The 20582-nt window shown below is 37.0% G+C and overlaps 1 protein-coding gene across 1 annotated transcript in view; it reads right to left on the reverse strand.

The window, feature by feature from the left end:
* Positions 1-20582, reverse strand: part of LOC127431761 (transcriptional activator GLI3-like) — a 182304-nt gene that overhangs the window by 50809 nt on the left and 110913 nt on the right. Inside the window, exon 5 of the mRNA XM_051682293.1 lies at positions 2868-3073. Within this exon, the coding sequence (XP_051538253.1) occupies positions 2868-3073 (206 nt within the window). The remainder of the gene's footprint in view (positions 1-2867; positions 3074-20582) is intronic.

Consider the following 20582-nt stretch of genomic DNA (forward strand, 5'->3'; position numbering starts at 1 on the left):
TATTTCTTTTTCTACTGCTGCTACCAAATCAGGTGCTGGTGCCACCATCTGTAGAACTTGGTGGCACCAGTACCACCGCTCTCATATGTTAATCTGGAGCTCTGTGGTGACATGTATGTTCTGTTTGATAGGTTTATATTTTCTATTGGTGTTTATGTTAAATAAAAATAGTGAAAGTGATTTTCTGAGCGTCTCAAGTGTCAAAAGCTCCCAGTAAATAATAAACACACACATGACAAGCCGAACATGAATAATCCATCTATAATGATTCTAAGGTCATTATAGCTATTACTCCACTGACGTGCGTTTATCTGGGTCCAGCCTTACAGGCTCGTGGACACGTGCACAGCAGCACCGCTGCTGAATAAAAATCCTAGGGGAAACACTAAATATGTGTGCCTCTTAAGTAAATTTCCCTCAATTTTAGTGTTGATACTGCATATTCTCTTTAGTTCTAGATATCCAAATGTTCAAGATTGGGGGTGTCAAATGTAAAAGTCTAATAATATTTATTGACCTCTAATCTGAATATTGGGGGTGTGCAGAAAGAGAGGTGTTACTTTACTCAGCCTCCGTCTTCCCCTTCACCGATTCCAAACGACAAACTGCTTTTAAAAAGAAAAAGGCCTAAACTCTCAAACAGTATCCTGTTCTCTGTCTCTCTCTCTCATTCTTTCTATATCTCTCTCTTTCATGTTTTCCCTATATCCCCCTCACTCTTTAGCTACAGAGTGATACAAGTCCTTGCACTGTATGCTAAAAATAAACTTTTGGCAACATGGTTTTCAATGCAAATGACACAATTGAGAGAGCACACACACAAAACACACACATATACAAACACAAAAAAGGGAAAGAAAATAAGAAAAAGCCTGAAACAGTGCTTCTCAATGCAAATACAAAATCAGTTTAGCGGCACAAAGTGTTGTGGTTAATTCCTGTGGGGATGAAGATCTTGACTGAAGCCCGGACTGAATGCATGAAATATGCATCTCTGATTGGTTGTGTGAATGTAAGAAGAAATTCCAAATTAATTCGATGTGGGTATTTTGTCTTAAGTAGTGAAAGAGGGACTGGGGGGAGGGTGGGGGGTTCCTTAATTGTCTCGGCTGTTGTGTCTTGCCTCAGTCCTAATATGCCCCGTTCTCTGCTCACATGCAGAAAGAGCTTTGCAGAATTTCTAAATGGGAGATGTTGGCACTGAAGTGCAGGATTGGCGGTGGGTAGGGGCGAGGAGGTTTTGGTTGTGGGATACTTGAGTGGCAGTTTTTAAGGATGAAAATGCACCCTCAATTTGGTGTGCCACCAGAGCTGGAGGCATTCTGTTGGTGGAGCACACTGGCAACTGGGACGGCACACCAAAATGTCTTTCAAAAGAGGGATGAAAAGCGAGGGAGGAAATAGCGATAAAACTCCCACCTATGTTTATTCTCTCAACTAACATGAATTATCAGATGGTGGCTGCATATGCAGTGAAAAATATGATTATTGAACTGTCTGATTTAATGCATAAATGCATAAATAAATACAATTAAACCACTTTTAAATTTATGTTCATGGAGGCTTAAACACAAAATAACTGCTTTGCTATTAATAATACATATTATTTATATGATTTATTTTTTAAAGTATTTATAATTTCAATGAGTTGTATGGCAGGTTTTTAATGCCAGTTTTTTTTTGGAGTCAATGATGCCAATATCTAAACAACAGGGTGGTTGATGACTGACAAATATGTTCTTACATAAGAAATACAATTTATTATACATGAGATACATGCACAAAACTGCCACAATTAAACAAACACATTGTTCTGTGCTCAATAATTACGAAAAGTTTTGAAAATGGAACACAAGCACTCTGAAGTCCTAGCCAAGCATGTATTGTTATCATCAGAATAGCTAAATATTGGCCAATATATCTGTTTAAACCTTTATGTTAACGTTATTGGGTTTAAACCTGGAAACAAGCTCAGGAAGGAACTTCTAATCTTAATAGCCATCATTAGGTTCCTTGTCTGGGTGGAACACGAACAATTGAGTAAATGCTAACCATATTACAATTACAATTTAATAATTTGTTTTAGGATTAGACACCTTTGGGATTTGTTTCTACTACAAATAACACATAGAGTTGACCCCTATTTGAAATAAAAAGTTGCACTATGATTCTTCAGTACATCACATATCATGATTTGTTTTACAGAGCAGTCTATGTTCCAGTCCGCAATGAAAAACAAAACCCAAAACTTTGTTTATCCATCTAAATGATTACTTTTCACCCCAAGCAAAGGTCACATCAAGTTAACTGCATCAAGCAGTTCACTTTAGCCCTTTATAACTATCCATTTGGGAATGTTCCAAGTAACAATTCTCCTTTGAAACATGTGGTAGATAGTCAAACTTTGCTGACATGAGATGGCAATGCAGTTCGATACAGCCATGATTATCTGTGGCCTCTGGGAGGCCCCTCTGATTGGCCCCTTTTGCTATTTGTGCTCCAGGCTTCAATTAAACCTCCATGCCTGAGGAGAGGGCCAAGGGGCCGGCATACTGCAGAGACTCTTTAAAAACAGTGGGCTATAGACAGACAGACAGACAGACAGACAGACAGATAGATAGATAGATAGATAGATTCAGATTTATATTCATCGTTTCCACTATTCAGTGATCGTATCACATTGTATTTGGACTCGTTTGGTTTTTCAGAAGCATCTGCTGTTTTTTATGTTCTGTTTATGTTTCATGAAATTACAAGCAAAAACACTCACCATCTGTAGAAAGCATGCCCTTTATTTATTGTATGAAATAGTAATGCTTACTATAGGAGGAATTAGTGGACCCTGTATGGGTTCTTGAGGTACTCACCATCTGCAGGACTGAGACCCCTGGCTGCAGAGATCATGGAGAGTGAAGGACTGCTGTGCAGTGAGCGGATGTAGTCCATGTAGGGGTTAATGTATGGATGTGGAGGGTTAAAGGGTGACTCTGCCCCCACTGAAGGGTTCCGATGCGGCGAGATCCGGATGAGGGAGATATCCGAAAACGCTGGGCTGGCCGCCAATGCAGGAGGCCTTGAATGAAAGACAAAGAAAAGCATTTAAGCACCTTATGAGTCTTTTTCTATACTGTATTCCTTCACTTGTTCAGCTGTGGGGATGTTCCAAGTTTTTGGGTTTATTTGTAAAATGTCATGTTAACTGTGCACGAACAACCCAAGCACATGCATACATTTAGATGAAGTCATCAAAGAAAACAGAGCTCCACACAAGCCACAAAATCTCGGCATGTGATCTATTCATTTTGGATCTCAGCTCCAGGTCTAGTGTCTGCAAAGAATGGTGTAGGAGATCGAGCAGGAAATGAATGGTGACACTATCTATCGGACACCACCTGCAGGGCCAAATCACAGAGTGAGCGGGAGAGAGAAAGCCAGAGCTAAATTCCAACTTCTCCCCTCGCAGACATTTCCTAAGATCAAAGGCAGCTTTCAACACATCACATTTTAATCAGACAGAGACGGCCAGGAATTTTCACCACTACCCACAATGCTGTCTGTGAGTTTGTGAGTGTATCTCAGTCTGTTGAGGATTTTGTTGTTGTTGTTGTTCTAGTCTTGAACAGCCCCTATTCCACCATTATTATTTCATTTTTGCTTGAAACTTCAAACAGGATAGCCAATGTGGGTCTGCATGACCACAAGATACATACTTTTTGGTTTCTTATAGGAGGTATGAAAAAGAGTTTCTCACCCAATCTTGTTATCATTTATCGTAGTTGGGTCTGTTTTGATTATGTGGGTCACGTGACAGAACATTTTCTGTGATCGTTAAGTCAGACTGACCTAAAATCAACATGGCCGCCCATGGTGCAGAACATGCTGACTTTGTGATGATTAATTATATATTAATCTTACTTTTCTTCAGTAAAATCCCAATAGAACTGCTAATATTATTTGTGAACATTGTCTTAAGATGCGGAAGAAGAAACTTAAGTCATATGTTGTTCATTCTGTTATTTAGCACAAGTGTCCGTATCCTCTGAGATACATTGCCAGATTAAGGGAAGAAAAAGGGTTAATCCACAGTATTACACATACATATTTATTACACCTACACGTCATACATGTAACCTTAAAGCTAAACTTTTCTCAGTTTTGTTATACACACACACACACACACACACATACATATTGGTGCAGCTATCCTTATGAGGATTCTCCATAGACATAATGATTTTTATACTTACGAACTATAGTTTCTATCCCCTAACCCTACCCCTAAACCTAACCCTCACAAAACACTTTCTGCATTTTTCCATTTTCAAAAAAACATAGTTTAGTATGTTTTTTTAAAGGTGCAGTATGTAAGATTCAGAAACCCTTGTTATTAATGACACCTGTGGCTGTTAAGTGAACTACAGCCAGCTACCTGCTGCTCGTGCTCGTGCTTGTGCTCGTGCACACACTCCATTGGGACGCGAGCGAGCGAGCATCGGCCAAAACAATGACGTAACGTACAAAAAGACTGAACTTGATTCACCGGCATCATGCTGACAGATGAGGTAGCATAATTAAAATTACACAGTTATGATTGTTTTACTACAAACTTTGAGACTAAACTAAAACTACTTATCAGCTAACATAGCATACTGATACACACATACAGCTACATACTAACAAACTAAACCAGACAGTTTACTGTTGCACTGTTATGTTGCACTATTGTATGTTTTGTATGTCATATGTTGTACTATGATCAAGAAACCAGCGTATTTGCTTAAATTGATCCTGTATACCTGACTTTTAGTATAAAGAGAAGATCGTTGAAATTATCTGAAAGTTACGAAGAAAGGTAGCTTGCAATTTGTCAGATCACAGATCAATCCTTATGGCACTATAGTTCACATGCTTTGCAGTTATGTAAGCTTACCTGTCCAATAAGAACGGCAATTCAGGGTCGGTTTTGATCCCCAAAACTGAACGAAGTTCCCTCCAGGAATCAAATGCCCTGCCGATGTTCACTCTAGTTTTCGCTCGACCATGATCACGTTCCCGCTTAAAAACGTTTTTTTTGTTGTTGTTTTTTTTTTGCTTACTCGGAGTTTGTGTAGAGTTGGTGTTGTGCTGGGAGCCGGACGTTTGCTGGATTCCATCTCTAAGATAACGTTACCTAGTGTTGCAGTTTGTTGTCGCTGTTGAATAGCGGAAGAGAAGCTATTACTGTCTGAGGCAAGGCTCTCAGGAGCGCTCATAAATGTCACATCCTTTGGATTTTCCCGGCAAAAGCGACCCGCTCCCTTCGCATGAAAATCAGTCTACAGGCTTTAATAGGCAACATAGGAAGTCCGAGAAGGGCTCATTTTTTAAATTGCGTTACAAGCCGTTCACACTTTGGCAAAAAAAAACAAACAATGAAAATTGTTTCATATTGCGCCTTTAAGCGATTTGAATTATGGGGACACTAGAAATGTCCTCATAAACCACATTTATAGCATAATACCCTCGTAATTACTAGTTTGTAACCTAAAAAAAATTCCTCGTAAATCACCCAAACCCGCCCACACACACACACACACACACACACACACACACACGTATGATATGTTTTAAAATAAGAGGGGAAGAAACATAATTTTTTTGCATCAAATAAAACGGAAATATTGATGACTTTGACTTTTTTGTACCTTTATAGGGCAACGTATCCTGGGAGATACAACACATAAAATCCTAAATATATCAAATATTTAAAAAATTCCTTTGGATATGTTTTACTTAAGTCCAAATTACATAAAAAGTGACATGAAATGATTTTTTTGCTAATCATTTTCCACTCTTTCCTGTTTAAGGGTTAAAGCCATTAAAATAACTAATAATTAAATTAAATAATATATATAAAAAATAAATAATAATTGGCCCTTGTAGCCCTTTTAGAAAGAGAGAAAAAGTCAAGCAATACACAAGAAAATAAAGTACAGTCAGACATCCTGTAGAAATGTTTAACTTCAAGTGACATCTTTAAAAGACCGGATGGACCCAATTACATACTAAAGTTTGTCCCCTCTCAATTTTGTTCTGTCAGCCTCTGGAGTCGACAGTATTTCAACCGTTAATGAAAGAGCTTGACCTGTTCCTCATAATGAAGGACAAGAGTGGAAACAACAAAATTCACCTCCTTTTTGTTAGTACAATTAAACCTTACACAAGAACTCTGAAGGGTTTTTAAGGTCTCAACAAGTTAAAAGTCAATGGAATTTGGCATGCCCTTGTATATATACATTGTATATGGTAGCTTTGAGAAGTCTGACTGATTTTAGCAATTCGATCCATTTGGACAATCCGTTTCAATAAAAAAATTAGTTAAGCTTTTTTTATGTAAAGTTAGATTCTAAATGTCAAGTTAAATAGTGCTGTTTATCACTAAATCTTCAATTAACATAGAAAAAGACAAATTGCATTGTTTGTTAGAGCTGGGTATTGATTTCCTGATTCAATTTGATACCGATTCACAAGCTTTTTGATTTGATTCGATTTTAATTCTGATTAATTTGGGTCTATTTCAGTTACAATGTCCATTTTGATTGTATATGAAAGAATTTCCCTCTCAGCTAATTCTATTAATTATACAAGGGGCCTTCTAACATGCTACATTATGAAAATATAGATTTTACAATTTTTATTTTATCATTAGATATTATTTTAGTCACATTTTAGATTTATTTACAGATTCTGTGTATTCCATCAAAAAATATGTTGTCCTGAAACTGCATGTATGGCATCGCATATACAGTATATTTACTGTTTCAAGGTGGTACCATCAAGCTTGAATTGCTCTGATGGTAGGGACATTCCTTAAGTAATTTATGTACAGATCGGGGACATGATTAAAAGTGCTAATGTTTTTAACAAATTATTTTTCATATAATTTACAGTACTATATTAAAACATTAAATCGACAATATATAAAAATATAAATATATATACAACTGTGTGTGTGTGTGTGTATATATATATATATATATATATATATATATATATATATATATATATATATATATATATAGTTACACGTTTATTGTTTACATGTCTAATTTGTAATATTTATAAGTATTTATATTGATATGTAGAACAAATGTTAAAACGGTACAGTCTCTTTAAGAATAGCAGCATTTCAGCGAGTGTCTATCAGAAGTGTTTTGGTTGAGCGAACATTAATGAGAGTGGAGTCGAATAGCTTCTTTACTGCATCTGTGCAATGTGTGATTAGAATTAAAAGTTTTTTTTTTTTTTTATGATCAACTGACTGTAAAGAACAGAAAGGATATATATGAAAAAAAAAATATTATTCAATAACAACAGGCTCACCAAAGGACTATATGACAACTATAATATACTACAATATGATGTCTATTAATCTCTGAATATCACATGCCTTTGTTATGGCTCGAAGATTAAAGAATGTGCCACTTCTGAGTTCACCAGATCCGTTCAGGTTCATGTTTGTCCAAAAATGTGTTTGGCTTTCAAAAGATCTGAGTCAACAGCTCGCTGTCTTTTCTCTCTGGGCACTACGGGCCATTTTGCACGTCTTACAATCACAAGACATGTTCGTACTTCCTCCACTAACTCACACACACCCATGTACAGCTATGGCACAGCATACTGGTAGCAGGTGTGTGTGCAGGCATGCATGTGTGATTGACAGCACCCTCATGGTGTGTGTGTTCATAATCATTAAACATCAGCAAACTACTATAGAAACAAACAAATACTCATGCCATATCAGTGCAATAAAGGAGTATGGCCCGTATCATCAAAATACAACACACACGTACGTGCACACACGCACATGCACACACATACATACACACACACACACACATACACACACGCACACATGACAAATCTTTCATGACCATAATGTCAAAAGAAACTACAAAGATTATTTATCTCCTATCATAACACTTTCTTTCAAAATCAATATTTGCAATAGCAGCTTTCACACTGCTACAAAATCAATTGCCCTCAGCAGACGCAAAATAACGAACAAACCTAACATGAACTGCGCTGGATTTACACCCCCTCAAACACACAAATGGACTGCAGCGATTTCAAATCCTTTACACACTCATTGTTAACTTGTTTTAGAAAGTACAGGAAGACAAACAGCCTCTTGTTTTATCCCAGTGAGACTACCCTGTTTTAGGTGTAATAGAGCATTTCAGGATGGAGAGAGAAAGTGTGAGCATCCAAAAGAGGTTATAAACATGGTTATAAACACAGTGATGATTTACACAGTTGCATATCCTGACTGTTATGGTTTGTGTGCTAAATAGTTTTAACTTGGAGGAGGATGCAGTCACTAACAGAAGAGAGAAACAGGAGAGGTGAGATATTTAAAAAGTGAGATGTGTAGGAGAGAGAGCAACTCGTATGGACGTTTTGAGAGAGATTGTGAGGAGGGACTGGGAAGGCTGAGAAGTGGACAACATGAAATCAAAACGGACCCCTCTTATTAAAGGGGTCATGTCATGAGGAATCTAATTTTCTTTCATATGTTGATATATAAGAGGTCATTGTACTATAAAAACATAGTGTAAGTTTCAGAACTCAAAACTTCCTCTCCAGTCCAAAAAGAGCATTTATTGTTTCTACTTTGCAAAAATGACTCGTTTTAAAATCGGACCCATAGTGACGTAGTAATGAGGTGTTCATTTCAATATCCCATCATGTTGAACTGATAGAGCGGCTGAGGGACTTCAACTCTGAATGTGGTAATATTGTTACTGAAGTTTGCTTTTAACCAACAAAAAGATCAATATGTCAAGTAAAGTCCCCAGATGTTGTTGTGTTCCCCACCAGGCGAAAAAATCATATTTCCAATTACACGGGATGCATATTGAAGCTGCCACACAAACTTCAGAGGCGAACACTCGGTGTTTCCATCCATTACAGCTGGATACAGATTTATTAACCCTTCACATTCACAGCTTGTGTTAGTCTGGACTATTTCCACGGTTCTCAGCTTTTTAGAACATTATTGTATCACCATATCTTATATGCCTAGTAATATAAGTATTCGGGAGCAACAGTAGCCTGACTTTGTTCAGTTTTTGGTTGTTATTTCAGTCAAAACAACTCACATAAAATTGGACATACAGCTATTAATGATTGAATGGACTGATTGCTTTCAGGAGATTTTGTAAATTGATTGCACATTTTCATTCTTTCATTATTGGAAATCACTTAAAATATGTGAGTGTTTCAGACAGAGGGCCAGAGACAGGGTGGGAAAAGGTAATTTAATACTATATTATGACTGTGCAAAAACCTTTACAAATAATATAAGTGAACCTCAAGAAAAATAAAGTAAAAAAAAAAAAAAATGCATGACCCCTTTACATTTTCCTGGTCTTATTGTGCACGATTCATGTGTGAATGTTACTGTAAATAATAATAATAATAACTTTCTCAGCCTATGAAACAGTTTCTCTATTCTGCTGATGTAACCAAGCAGAGCTCAGGATTTTTTTCTGTTGGCTGGGTCAGGCCAGTTGTTCTGATTTTTACTTGCCCTGCCAACATTTTTACTGGCCCCACCACATAAATTATAGATTTTATTTAAGAAATGTATTTTGTGCCAGGAATTATGTTTATATTTTTCATTAAATGTTAAGTTTTCTTGACAAAAACAATAGCTTAGCTGGAAAGCGATGGCATACAATCCAAACCATCACTAGTTGGTTTGTAATTTCTGACCTATTCTTACTGATGCCTTTGAAATTATGAAATGTTATTCTTGCAATTTCAACAAAACCACATCTATGTTATGTGCCAGCTATGATAAGATTAAATAAGCTGAATTTGCAACAACAATGTTAAATACATCCCAGTAATCCAAATGTTTAAATTTCAAGTCATAAACACACATTTACAAGATCAACAAATGTAAGACTTCGCCTCCCCGGATTCATTTTCCAACTTGCCCGAAAAAAAAAAAAAAAGCTTGTAACAAATGTTCACATCTTACATTTTTACTCTCAAATAAAGCTCTCTCTCACAGTCCAGTGAACTGCAAATGCTTGTCCAATCAGTTTGACAAAATTATTATAAAGAATCTGCGTCAAAGAACGATTCCGTCACGAATCTTTCAACACTATTCTGTTTCACTCTGAAATACATTGCATTATGGAACTTAAATGTACTGAATGTTCTTCTTGAGAGAGAAAGAGAAAAAAATAGCACAATGCAGAGAGCAATGTTTAGTTATCAATCAATACAGGCATGAGAAAGATGATGTTGAAAGACTAGAACAGAGAGAGGGTGCGTGTGAACTGAAATGGTAAGGGCAGGGCAGGCCCAAAACTGAGCAAGTATGCGTTCACAGGCATGTCTGAGGATGTGTATGTGTATGTGTGTGTGTGTGTGTGTGTGTACCTATATATATTTGAAAACATTCTTATGGCAGTAACACTAAGTGTACATCTCTCTAGTGACTCGACACTGCATGCATGAGCTTGGACTCATAAATCAGAGCGACAGAACTCCGTCTGACATGGAGGAATGTAGTGTGTGTGTGTGTGTGTGTGTGTGTGAGTGAGAGAGAGAGAGAGAGAGAGAGAGAGAGTCGCAGAGAGTGCAAGAGCATTCTCAACCAGATGAAGAACTTGCACTTGATTTGAGATCTGTATTAAACACAAAACCCCTCAGTGTTGAAGGCCAGTGAAGGTTCAGTAAGGTCAGGCTGGACAAAGGGAGTAGAAACATTCAGAAAATTCAGGGGATGAAACAAATGTAAGATTTACACTAAAAACTATAATAAAACAATTGGCCAATAAAAAAAACAGATCTTAATATCGTATGCAATTATGCTTCTGAAGTAAATGTATCTTGTTTTAAGAATGTTTAGATATTTTTACTGGAAAACGAGACAAAAGTACTGATAAAGAAAATTATATTTGTGCTTCATGCAGCTCTTATAATGATTATATCAGACAGACAGAAAAGAGAGAGGGCGGCACATATGGAAACCATTTCCTGACCCCCCTCCACAAACACACACTCTTTCATTGTTTTCTCTCTCTTTCATTTTCTCCTGCACACCGTCACGTGTTCATTCAGGACTGTTACTTCTCTTCGTTAGGCCTTGCTTGCAGTGGAAAGATGAAATGAGCAAATTTGGACTGACGTGATTGTGTTATTCTTCGACAGGAAATGGTGTCAGGCCGTGTTAATATTATGCTGGCAGAGAGCTTAACAGCACTGTGACTTTTGCAGTTTAAACAAACTGGCCATTACGGCTCCCTGCTATGATCAGAGCGGTCGTTCTGCAAATATATACATGTGGTGAGAGTAAAATAAATATTAGGTTGCATTAGCTTACATTGTTTGAAACACACGCAAATGTGTATCGAATACAAATACGAGAGGGGGGACATGATAAACTTTGATGTTCTTCTTTGATTTCTGTAAACACCAGCTGCACCTATTAGTGACAATGCTCGTGTTTACCTTAAAGGTCATGCAAGTAATTTCTGCACCCCTAGTGGCACCAAACAGAATTGCAAAAATAACTTGAAAAAAAGTTGTTGTTTTTTTCACACTTTCTGAAGCAAATGTGAGTGGCGATTGCCCATGCAAAAGTTGCTGTCACAATGCTAGTGTGTACCGACTGCTATGCAGTTGCTAAGATGTTCACAGTGGTTCTGGCGCTTTGCTTTATGATTGCTAGGGGGTTCTGGAGGGTTGCTAGGTGGTTGCTTACAGGCTCAAGTCAAAAGAACCCACCCCCATCTCTCTTCAGTTTCACTTTTTTAGCCTTTTTTAGCCTTTTTTAGCCACAGTTTTAGACTTCCAAAGTCCTCACAAGGTTTCTTCCTCAACATTTTGCCATTTGGGTTGCTCACTGGGGTTTTTTAAGACAGTACTCTTTGTAACAGCTCATAAAAATTACGTGACTTGGGACATTTTTGCCAAATGATATTACGTGGTTAAATACAAGTATCACAGCAGTTTTGAGGTGAAATGTCCACTGTGTGGTGCTAAAAGCAAGTTAAATATTCTCATAAACAGATTACTTTTTAAGAGTAACGCTATATTGTAGAGAGTACCTCTCTACGCTAAATCTTAAACCTAACCAATAGTGTCATTAAAAGAAAATGTGAGATAAAAAAAACTTGTAAATGTAGTTGGTTATGTAATGCAAATGTTAAAATGTATCATTATAGTCATGCGTTATAATATAAGTGTTTTGATGTCTTAAGATAGCATTGAGTGAGGAACGGGGTGAAAATTAATTGTTTATGAACTGATAATTTGCTGTTTAACTCATGATTTGTCTAAAAGGCAATGAAAGTCATTACTGTTGTAGCGCCTCTAGTGTTCATTTTAGCAGGAAACTGCCGCGATATGTACACCGAGGCACATAAAAATCATTTTGTGAAAATGTAGATATAGTAACGTGATTCTATTGCTTTGTAAAACTGCTTTGGAACAATATGTATTGTTAAAAACGCTACACAAATACATCTAATTAATAATGATGCTTGTCTTTTAAAGCAACACTAATAAGTGTTTCTAAACATACAGAAGCTCACTGAGGCCATAAAATAAGTTGTGATCTTTAAAAAAACAAAACAACAGAAAAATAGTTGAAACGCATGGCTTCTTTGGGCTTCTGTATCAACAATCATTATTTTTTGCAATTTTGTTTGGTGCCACTAGAGGCAGAAATTGCAGACTTCACTTTTAAGGCATGCACTAGACAATTTATGGTAGCAGCTGTCTTTTATTTCCTAAAACCGACGAAGTTTGCATTTAGTAGATTCCGGTCTAAAACACACCTCCTGAGTGACATGAGAGAGAATGAGATCCTATTAATTCTCTGACCAGAGCACAAATTTTTCTTGGAGTGCAAAGCCACAACTCCAGACTTGACAGCGAGAGGAGGAGACAACAGAAGAAAGTAAGGGATGGAGGAGAGTGGTGAAAAAGAGCAGAGGACAGGAGAATGGCGAGGGGAAACGGGAGAGGGCCCCTGACAGCGGAAACAGCAGCTCTTTAATGTTCCTCTTTCCACTGAGATCAAAGAACAGAGACACAGAGAGAGAGAGACTAGGAGAGAGAGAGAGAGAGAGAGAGAGAGAGAGAGAGAGAGAGAGAGACAGAAAAGTTTAGAAAGTGTAAAAGCTAACCTGAGAGAGAGAAATAAATAGCAAGAGGGGCAGAGGAAAGCCCAGGGTGTGAGGAATGATGTATGATTAGAACGTCGGAGAGACAACACAACAGATGGTGAGAAATACTGGCGATAGATAACTAGATAATGTGATTGTAGCTCGACATGCATGCTTCAAATGACAGAGGTGACACGCAATGTGAAATTAATCTGGAAATCAAACACAACACAAACAAGGTAGAGGCATCATAGCGAATGCTTGGAATGTACATTTTTGAACGGACGAGGAGACTGAACATTTATAAATAAGGGTTTGATAAACACTTGTGCCATTTGGCCCAAGGTGTTGTCTTTAAAGTTTCCTTTAAGAGCATATAAATCTCTTGTGCAGTTATTTATGGTTGTAAAATAAGAAGGCAAAATAGTTTCTGTGCACTCAAGCTCTTCGCTTTCTTCCTGATTGGCCGCAGACAGGATTTCAAAGAAACTGGAGTGTTGTATCAGATCATATCCCTGTGAAATTTTGGCACCCCGCCTGAACTTCCTCATTCCTGAGCATCAGTGGCTTTGCACAAATTTCTGATAATGACAAAAAGACCATCTAAAGCTGCAACCAAGATGATTTATTGGAGGTGAGAGGATTGTTGAGCAAAAGAGGAGGAAATGAGCCCTCGATTAATTTTGAATTGATGTCCTTTTCACACCCACCATCAATGAGAGATAGAAAGAAGAGCTTGAGATGAAAGAGCTGGGAGGGTGACAAGGGTTGAGATAAATATTCTACTAAACGAACAGCTCCTCCCTTTAGGACCACCAGGGAACGCCCTTCTGTTCCCAAGAGAACCAGAAGACTGTCCCATCTGTGGCCTTGAGACAGTGAGAGAGACAGACAGAAAGAGAGAAAGACAGAAAGATTAAGTCGGTTTAAATCTCAGCTTTGTAGTCTATCTCTAATTGCCTACTGGAGTCGTATGTGAACTTTTGATTTTGGGTTCAACTTGGACAAAATACCCCTATATGTACGCCTACAGGTACCCACATGTACGTGTATACACACTTGCTGCTAACAAACTACATCTCCCTCATATGGGGTTGGTTGGCACAAATGAACAACATAAATTTGACCATTAATTAACAAAAGTCAATGAATATTTGGTGACATTGCATGGGTTTGTTTTTTAAATAAGATCTTAAGCTTTCATTTGCACCATCTTCGGGTATCTTAACATTTGTTCTACCCGAGATATTCAACAAAGTATGAAAAGTGTGCCAACCAACACCTGGTCTTCCTATTAATAAAGGTAATAGTAGAAATTAGAGGTTGACCATTAGTGGGTTTCGCCGATACAGATAACTAAGGTGGGAAAACAGGCTGATAACAATTATTCGGCCGATAGTTTTTAAAATGTATAAAATGAATGCAAACTTTTCACTCAATATGAAATAGTGCTGAACTTTAGTAAGTATCACTTTCAATGGCGATACTTTAATACATTTCTTTCACACTGGTATCTTCTTCAAAGCCTTTGCCACCTGAAATTAATGAAAATATTAATTAAAATATTACAGGTCAAATGTGTTTGTTTGCCATTTGGCCCAAGGTGTTGTCTTTAAAGTGTTTCCTTTAAGAGCATATAAATCTCTTGTGCAGTTATTTATGGTTGTAAAATAAGAAGGCAAAATAGTTTCTGTGCACTCAAGCTCTTCGCTTTCTTCCTGATTGGCCGCAGACAGGATTTCAAAGAAACCGGAGTGTTGTATCAGATCATATCCCTGTGAAATTTTGGCACCCCACCTAAACTTCCTCATTCTTGAGTATTTGATCTGCCAATAGTTTTTAAAATGTATAATATGAATGCAAACTTTTCACTCAGTGTGAAATAGTGCTGAACTTTAGTAAGTATCACTTTCAATGGCGATACTTTAATGCATTTCTGTCACACTGTTATCATCTTCAAAGCCTTTGCCATCTGAAATTAATGAAAATATAATTTTAAATATTACAGGTCAAATGTGTTTTTTTGCCACTTGGCCCAAGGTGTTGTCTTTAAAGCGTTTCCTTTAAGAGCTTGTTTTTTATAGAAACTGTCTGCTTCATCACTACTGACAATATTGATTGATTTTAATAACTATTTGAACTAATAAATACATACCTTGCTTTTCTCTGTCGATGTTTTAAATCCGCTCTTTGAAGCGTCCATCCCTCCTGCATAGTCTAATTACGTTGCACAACAAACTCCACATTGAGTCAGTGATTGTTTTTGATTTAACCTCTAGAGGGCGCCATTATATTGTAGAACCAGGGAGTTCAGACTGTAGAACCCTCCGGCCATGGAGGAATTAATAAAAAATAAGAATAATAAGCTACCGGAGACTATCAGTGTTGATTTTTTTCCAATAGCGATAGTTAAAAAATGCTAATATTGTCCCCAATTAATCGGTAAATCCGATTTATCGGTCGACCTCTAGTAGAGATGCACCAACATATCGGCCAAACATCGGTATCAGACGATAAAAGCAATCATCTGTACTTGCAGACATCGGCCGATTGTTTAAAAATACCTGAAAAATAAATAGCTGATATTCAGGGCCGATTATTTCCTGTCAAAAAGGTGGGGGAAAATTTCCTTTTAAGTTGTGAAATTAATTATCTACAATTTGAAACCAGGTAGCATTTAAATGCAGAACCACCAAATTATCAGCACACAGATGTTGTAGCAGTGCATCCCTGGTAATTAATGTCAATTTCATATTCACATAAATATGAATTAATCTAATGTAATACTATGCAAATTTCCTAAATAAGAATATTTAGAAAACTTGAGTTTGAGTGTGTGTATGTGTATTCACTACAGCCAAAATTGCAGGGCATTTGGTATAAGCCACTATTTTGAAAGTTTATGTTCCAGTTGAACTTTAAAAGGAACTCATTTTCTCCAAAAAAAAAAAAAAAAATCTTAGTTTACACAATCTCTTCTGCTCTGTTGGCTTCTTTTCCAAAACATAGTAAAACACTGTTGAGCAACTAAACAGCAACTTCTTCCCTTGTAAACCAAATGTTTAAGTTCCAGCACCCTGCAATACAAGGTTTCCTGCAAGCTGTTTGGGAAAGCATTTCTGAACCACAATTAAATGTAATTTCAACCATCATGATAAAGCCACTACAAATAACAACGTCAACACAGGAAACTAAAGTCAAGATATCAAAGACAAGTGCGGAACAAATTAGACTAGCTATTTTCCTGGCTTCTCTGATATGAATCAGCAAACCAAAACAACCGAAAATAAGCAAATTGTCATCTTTAATTTGTTTGCTACATCTTATTGTTTTTTTAGCTTCCCCGTGGTGCATTTAAAAGCGATCTCTCCGAAAAAGTTTCAGCCCAATAGAGCAATGAAATATTTCACAGTTCAAGGGTATTGCTTGAGAAGTGTGTTTTTAAAAGTTTAACTTATTTAAAAAATTTTCTCTTGACAGAACATGCAGCATACGTGAGATTAACCTCTCACTCCGGCGCACTCCGATTCCTCAAGCATGCCTGAGGCGAGAAAAACAGAAGGAGAGCGCAGAAGTGTTTTCAAAACAATGGAACGAAAGAAAGGGAATATATCTGTTCTTCCTCCTCTCAAAGCAGCTCTCGTCTTCAGACACGGGGCACGGAGGCAGCGCCTGGAGCCAAACACAAAGACAATGTTACGGGGCCCAGGACAGAGTCAATCTGCCACGTAACCTCCACAAGGAGTTAACACAGCCGGAAAGGAACGCGAGGAGAGATGGTAATAGTAGAGGTGAGGCAAGGGGAGGATGTAGGCTAGTTGTGGTGTCTTTGTGTGTGTGTGTGTTTGAGAGACTTTGAGGGTAAAATAAGATTTCAGTAGAGGACTCCGTGCGGGTAGGGGAAAAAATGACCACAGGATGCAGAGACCAAAAAAACTCTTTACTCCCAAAAGTCTATCCCATTTTTTCCCCCCATGTGAAAGCAGGCAGACTTTTGGAAGGGTGTGGGCTGCAATAGCCTACTTTAGTCACACCAGCAGATCCATCTTGTTCGACTAATAAAATGTCAAGAGCAGTGCGTTGATATTTAATCATGAGTGAACGGTCAGGAGGGGTTCGAACTGTATGTGTGTGCGTGCGTGCGTGCGTGTGTGTGTGTGTGTGTACGTGTGTTTGCAGTACATCAGCAGGGAACATCATACAAAATCACACACACTTTTCAGCTTTAACATAACCCAAAAAAGAAAATAACAAATGAGATCTCTGTAATATCTCAATTGTTTCTCCTAGACAACGAGATAAAAAAAAGGAGCAAAGGGGAAAAAGTATCTTGCCTCTTGCCAGATTTTTCATCCTGAGAAAAAACCCCAGTAATCTCATCATGTCTCATCTTTAGAGTTTAAGAAAAGAGCTCAACAATGTCTCAGACCGTGCTCAGATTTGCCAAAAGTCTGAGATTTCAATATGAACTTAAATAGTTCTAAGCACATTTTCTGTGCTATGCTATCCACGTTAATTTTATAGTTCTATTCTCTTACTTTGTTAACAATTGTCTCATTGTTTCAATATAATTTCCTCTTAAGGAATTTTAGGATATATATTTGAGTCAAAGTAACTTAGATAATTACAGACACTTTAACCCTCAGAGACCCAAAAATGAAATGGCATTTTATCCAGCTTAAAAACACGTTAGACCAAGAATATTCCCCCAGATGTTGTCCCAACTAGTCTAACAGAGTTGTTGGAACAAACAATTTCATTTTAAACAATGCTGCTGATTTGCCTTGCATGCATTGCAACATGAATAAATGATGTGGTTAGTGTTATAAGCTTATTCTTTGCTGACTTTATTTATGCTAAAGTTTTTTGTTACCACTGTTAGTCAATTGTGTGGTGATGTTAAGAGCTCATCTTTTAACTTAATGAGGTTTGTTGATTGTCACCATTATTGATGTTTGTGTGTTAAGGGTTGAGGTCTGTTGTGTGTCTATGGCACTGCAAATTGTATTGCCTTGCTAGGCATACCTATCTTCAGAGGCAAAGACTGCAGTTAACTTCATATAAAAGTAATTGAAAAATGTACAAAATTAAAGTTCTCATATTGCGAATTGATAGTTGGCTGAAAAATAAATTTGTAGTTCTTTCAACAAGAATTTTAGCATTTAGCAAACAAACAAATTCACATCGACATTGAATTTGTAAGTTTCTCTACAATTCTTTTTTTACAGTGTAGACCTATATTTTCTTTTTTTTACTACTTGTTTTTATGAAGCCACTGATTATAAAAATCTGTATTTTTAGCAATATATTTTATTCTATTATTTTCATTATAATATTATTTTTAAAGCATATTATTACTTTTTGAGGTGACTTTTGTGTTACTTTGACATTCAATATGCATTATTTCTCACCAAAACGGTTGTTGTGATCCAGTTATCAATTTAGTTACAGTATCTGCTAAATGCATAGATTTTTAGGATTTTATGATTGCTAATTTTATGATTACTGTAAACAAACATTGCAATTCTGCCATGCTGGGTCTCATAACTATCTCCATATATAAAAAATTTCCTCTAGGAAGGCATATTTACATATTTGTGTACCAAATTTAGATCTTTTCTTTCAAATTCTTTATGAAAGCCAGACTTGTGAAAAGAGGTTCCAAAATTCCATTTGTGTGTATGTGTATGAATATACATGCACAAGAAAGTTTTATAAAGCAATAGAAGTCTGACGGAAATGCTTTTGCACGCAGACTAGTCTGATGACCTCACTGACAGACAGTTATTCCTCCTTGGAAAAAGGAGGAGATGGTTTGGTCAGGGTTGCAAAACACAAATCTCCCTTCAACTACACAAAAACCACCTGTAACAACAGTTGAATAATAAAAAAAAAAGTTTGAACTAAGCTTTACAATTTAGATAAAATGAAGCGAGAAATTTGAGAAATGAAGTGACAGATAGAAGTAAAAATGAATTCATTTTCCTCAGCCTTAAATCCATCACAACATGTCTGGTCACCTCATTTCAGACAACCAAATGTTTTAGCAGCTCCATGTGGTAAGACAGTGTGGCAAGGAGGAGGGCGGGTCCAGGCCGTGATGACGCACGCCTGGCCCCTAATCAGGCTAATCAAGCTGTCGAGAGGGATAAAGGCCGCCGGAGGCGGCAGTTCTAGAGAGAGAGAGAGTTACAGGCAACTGCCCTGTATGTGTTTATGTTTGTGTGTTTTTGTTTAATGAAATATTACTTTGATGCTTCGTCCGGTTCTCGCCGCCTCCTTTCCCTTTTACCCCGTTACAGACCATAAAATACCTCACTCACTCACAAAATAAATGTACACACTGCTTTTACAGAGAATATAAGAGTAAAACAGGGGTTGTGTGAGAGAGTAAAAAGAAAACAGAATTAGAAAGAGATGGAGAGTGTTTGGGACAGAGAGTGAGAGCGCAGGAGAGGTTTTCTGGCTGAGAGCAGGTAGGATTTATAGCTGTGTTCTGTAAAGCTGGTTGAATGCTGTAACTGCCCCCCTGAGCAAGAGAGCAGGGCCCGCAGCTCTGCAGTGCTTAATGGAAACTGCACATTTCTAGCCAGCTCTCCTCCTCAGGGGCCCAACGCCACAGCACATGCAACACCCGGATAGACGGCGTCCTCCTCCACATTAACTCATCCACTAATGAAATACAGCTCACTGGGGTGAAATCAGTTTTACTACAGGGAATCAATCACTACAATCCAAATTTATACATTTCTATTCACGAAGACAGAAGATTTATTGAATAGTTCAATTCATTTCCAATTTCCTTGGTAGGGGGGAAAAAAGAATGATTACTTCAAATATTAAGCAGCTTTTCTTTTTCATTTATTTTTTATTTTATTTTTTATATTTTTAATTGCAGAATTAAGCTCAATTAGCAGCATAATGTTAATTACAAAAATAATTTCAAAAATAATAATAATTTAAAAAAAAGAAGTAGCAAAAATCATGGTTACAGTGAGGCACTTACAATGGAAGTGAATGGGGCCAGTCCATGAACATTAAAACACTCACTGCTTCAATAGTAAAGCCACAATACATAAACAATATCCAAGTTAACATGATTTTAGTCTGATAAAATCGCTTACTAACCTTTTCTGTGTAAAAAGTCATATCCAGGATTAAAGGGTTTCAGAGTTGTAAAATTGAATATTACTTTACACAAACAAGTAAATGAGTAAATGTTTTTAGCACACAAAAATCACGTTAATACATATAATGTTTACATCTATACTTTTGAAACAGTGTGAATTTTAATGTTAATGGACTGGCCCCATTCACTTCCATTGTACAGTAAGTGCCTTATTTTAATATTTTTTATTTATTTTTTTATTATTATTTCACAAATGCTGCTAATTGAGTTTAACTTGTATTAAA

Source organism: Myxocyprinus asiaticus, chromosome 41 (assembly GCF_019703515.2).
Source record: "Myxocyprinus asiaticus isolate MX2 ecotype Aquarium Trade chromosome 41, UBuf_Myxa_2, whole genome shotgun sequence".
NCBI lineage: Eukaryota > Metazoa > Chordata > Actinopteri > Cypriniformes > Catostomidae > Myxocyprinus > Myxocyprinus asiaticus.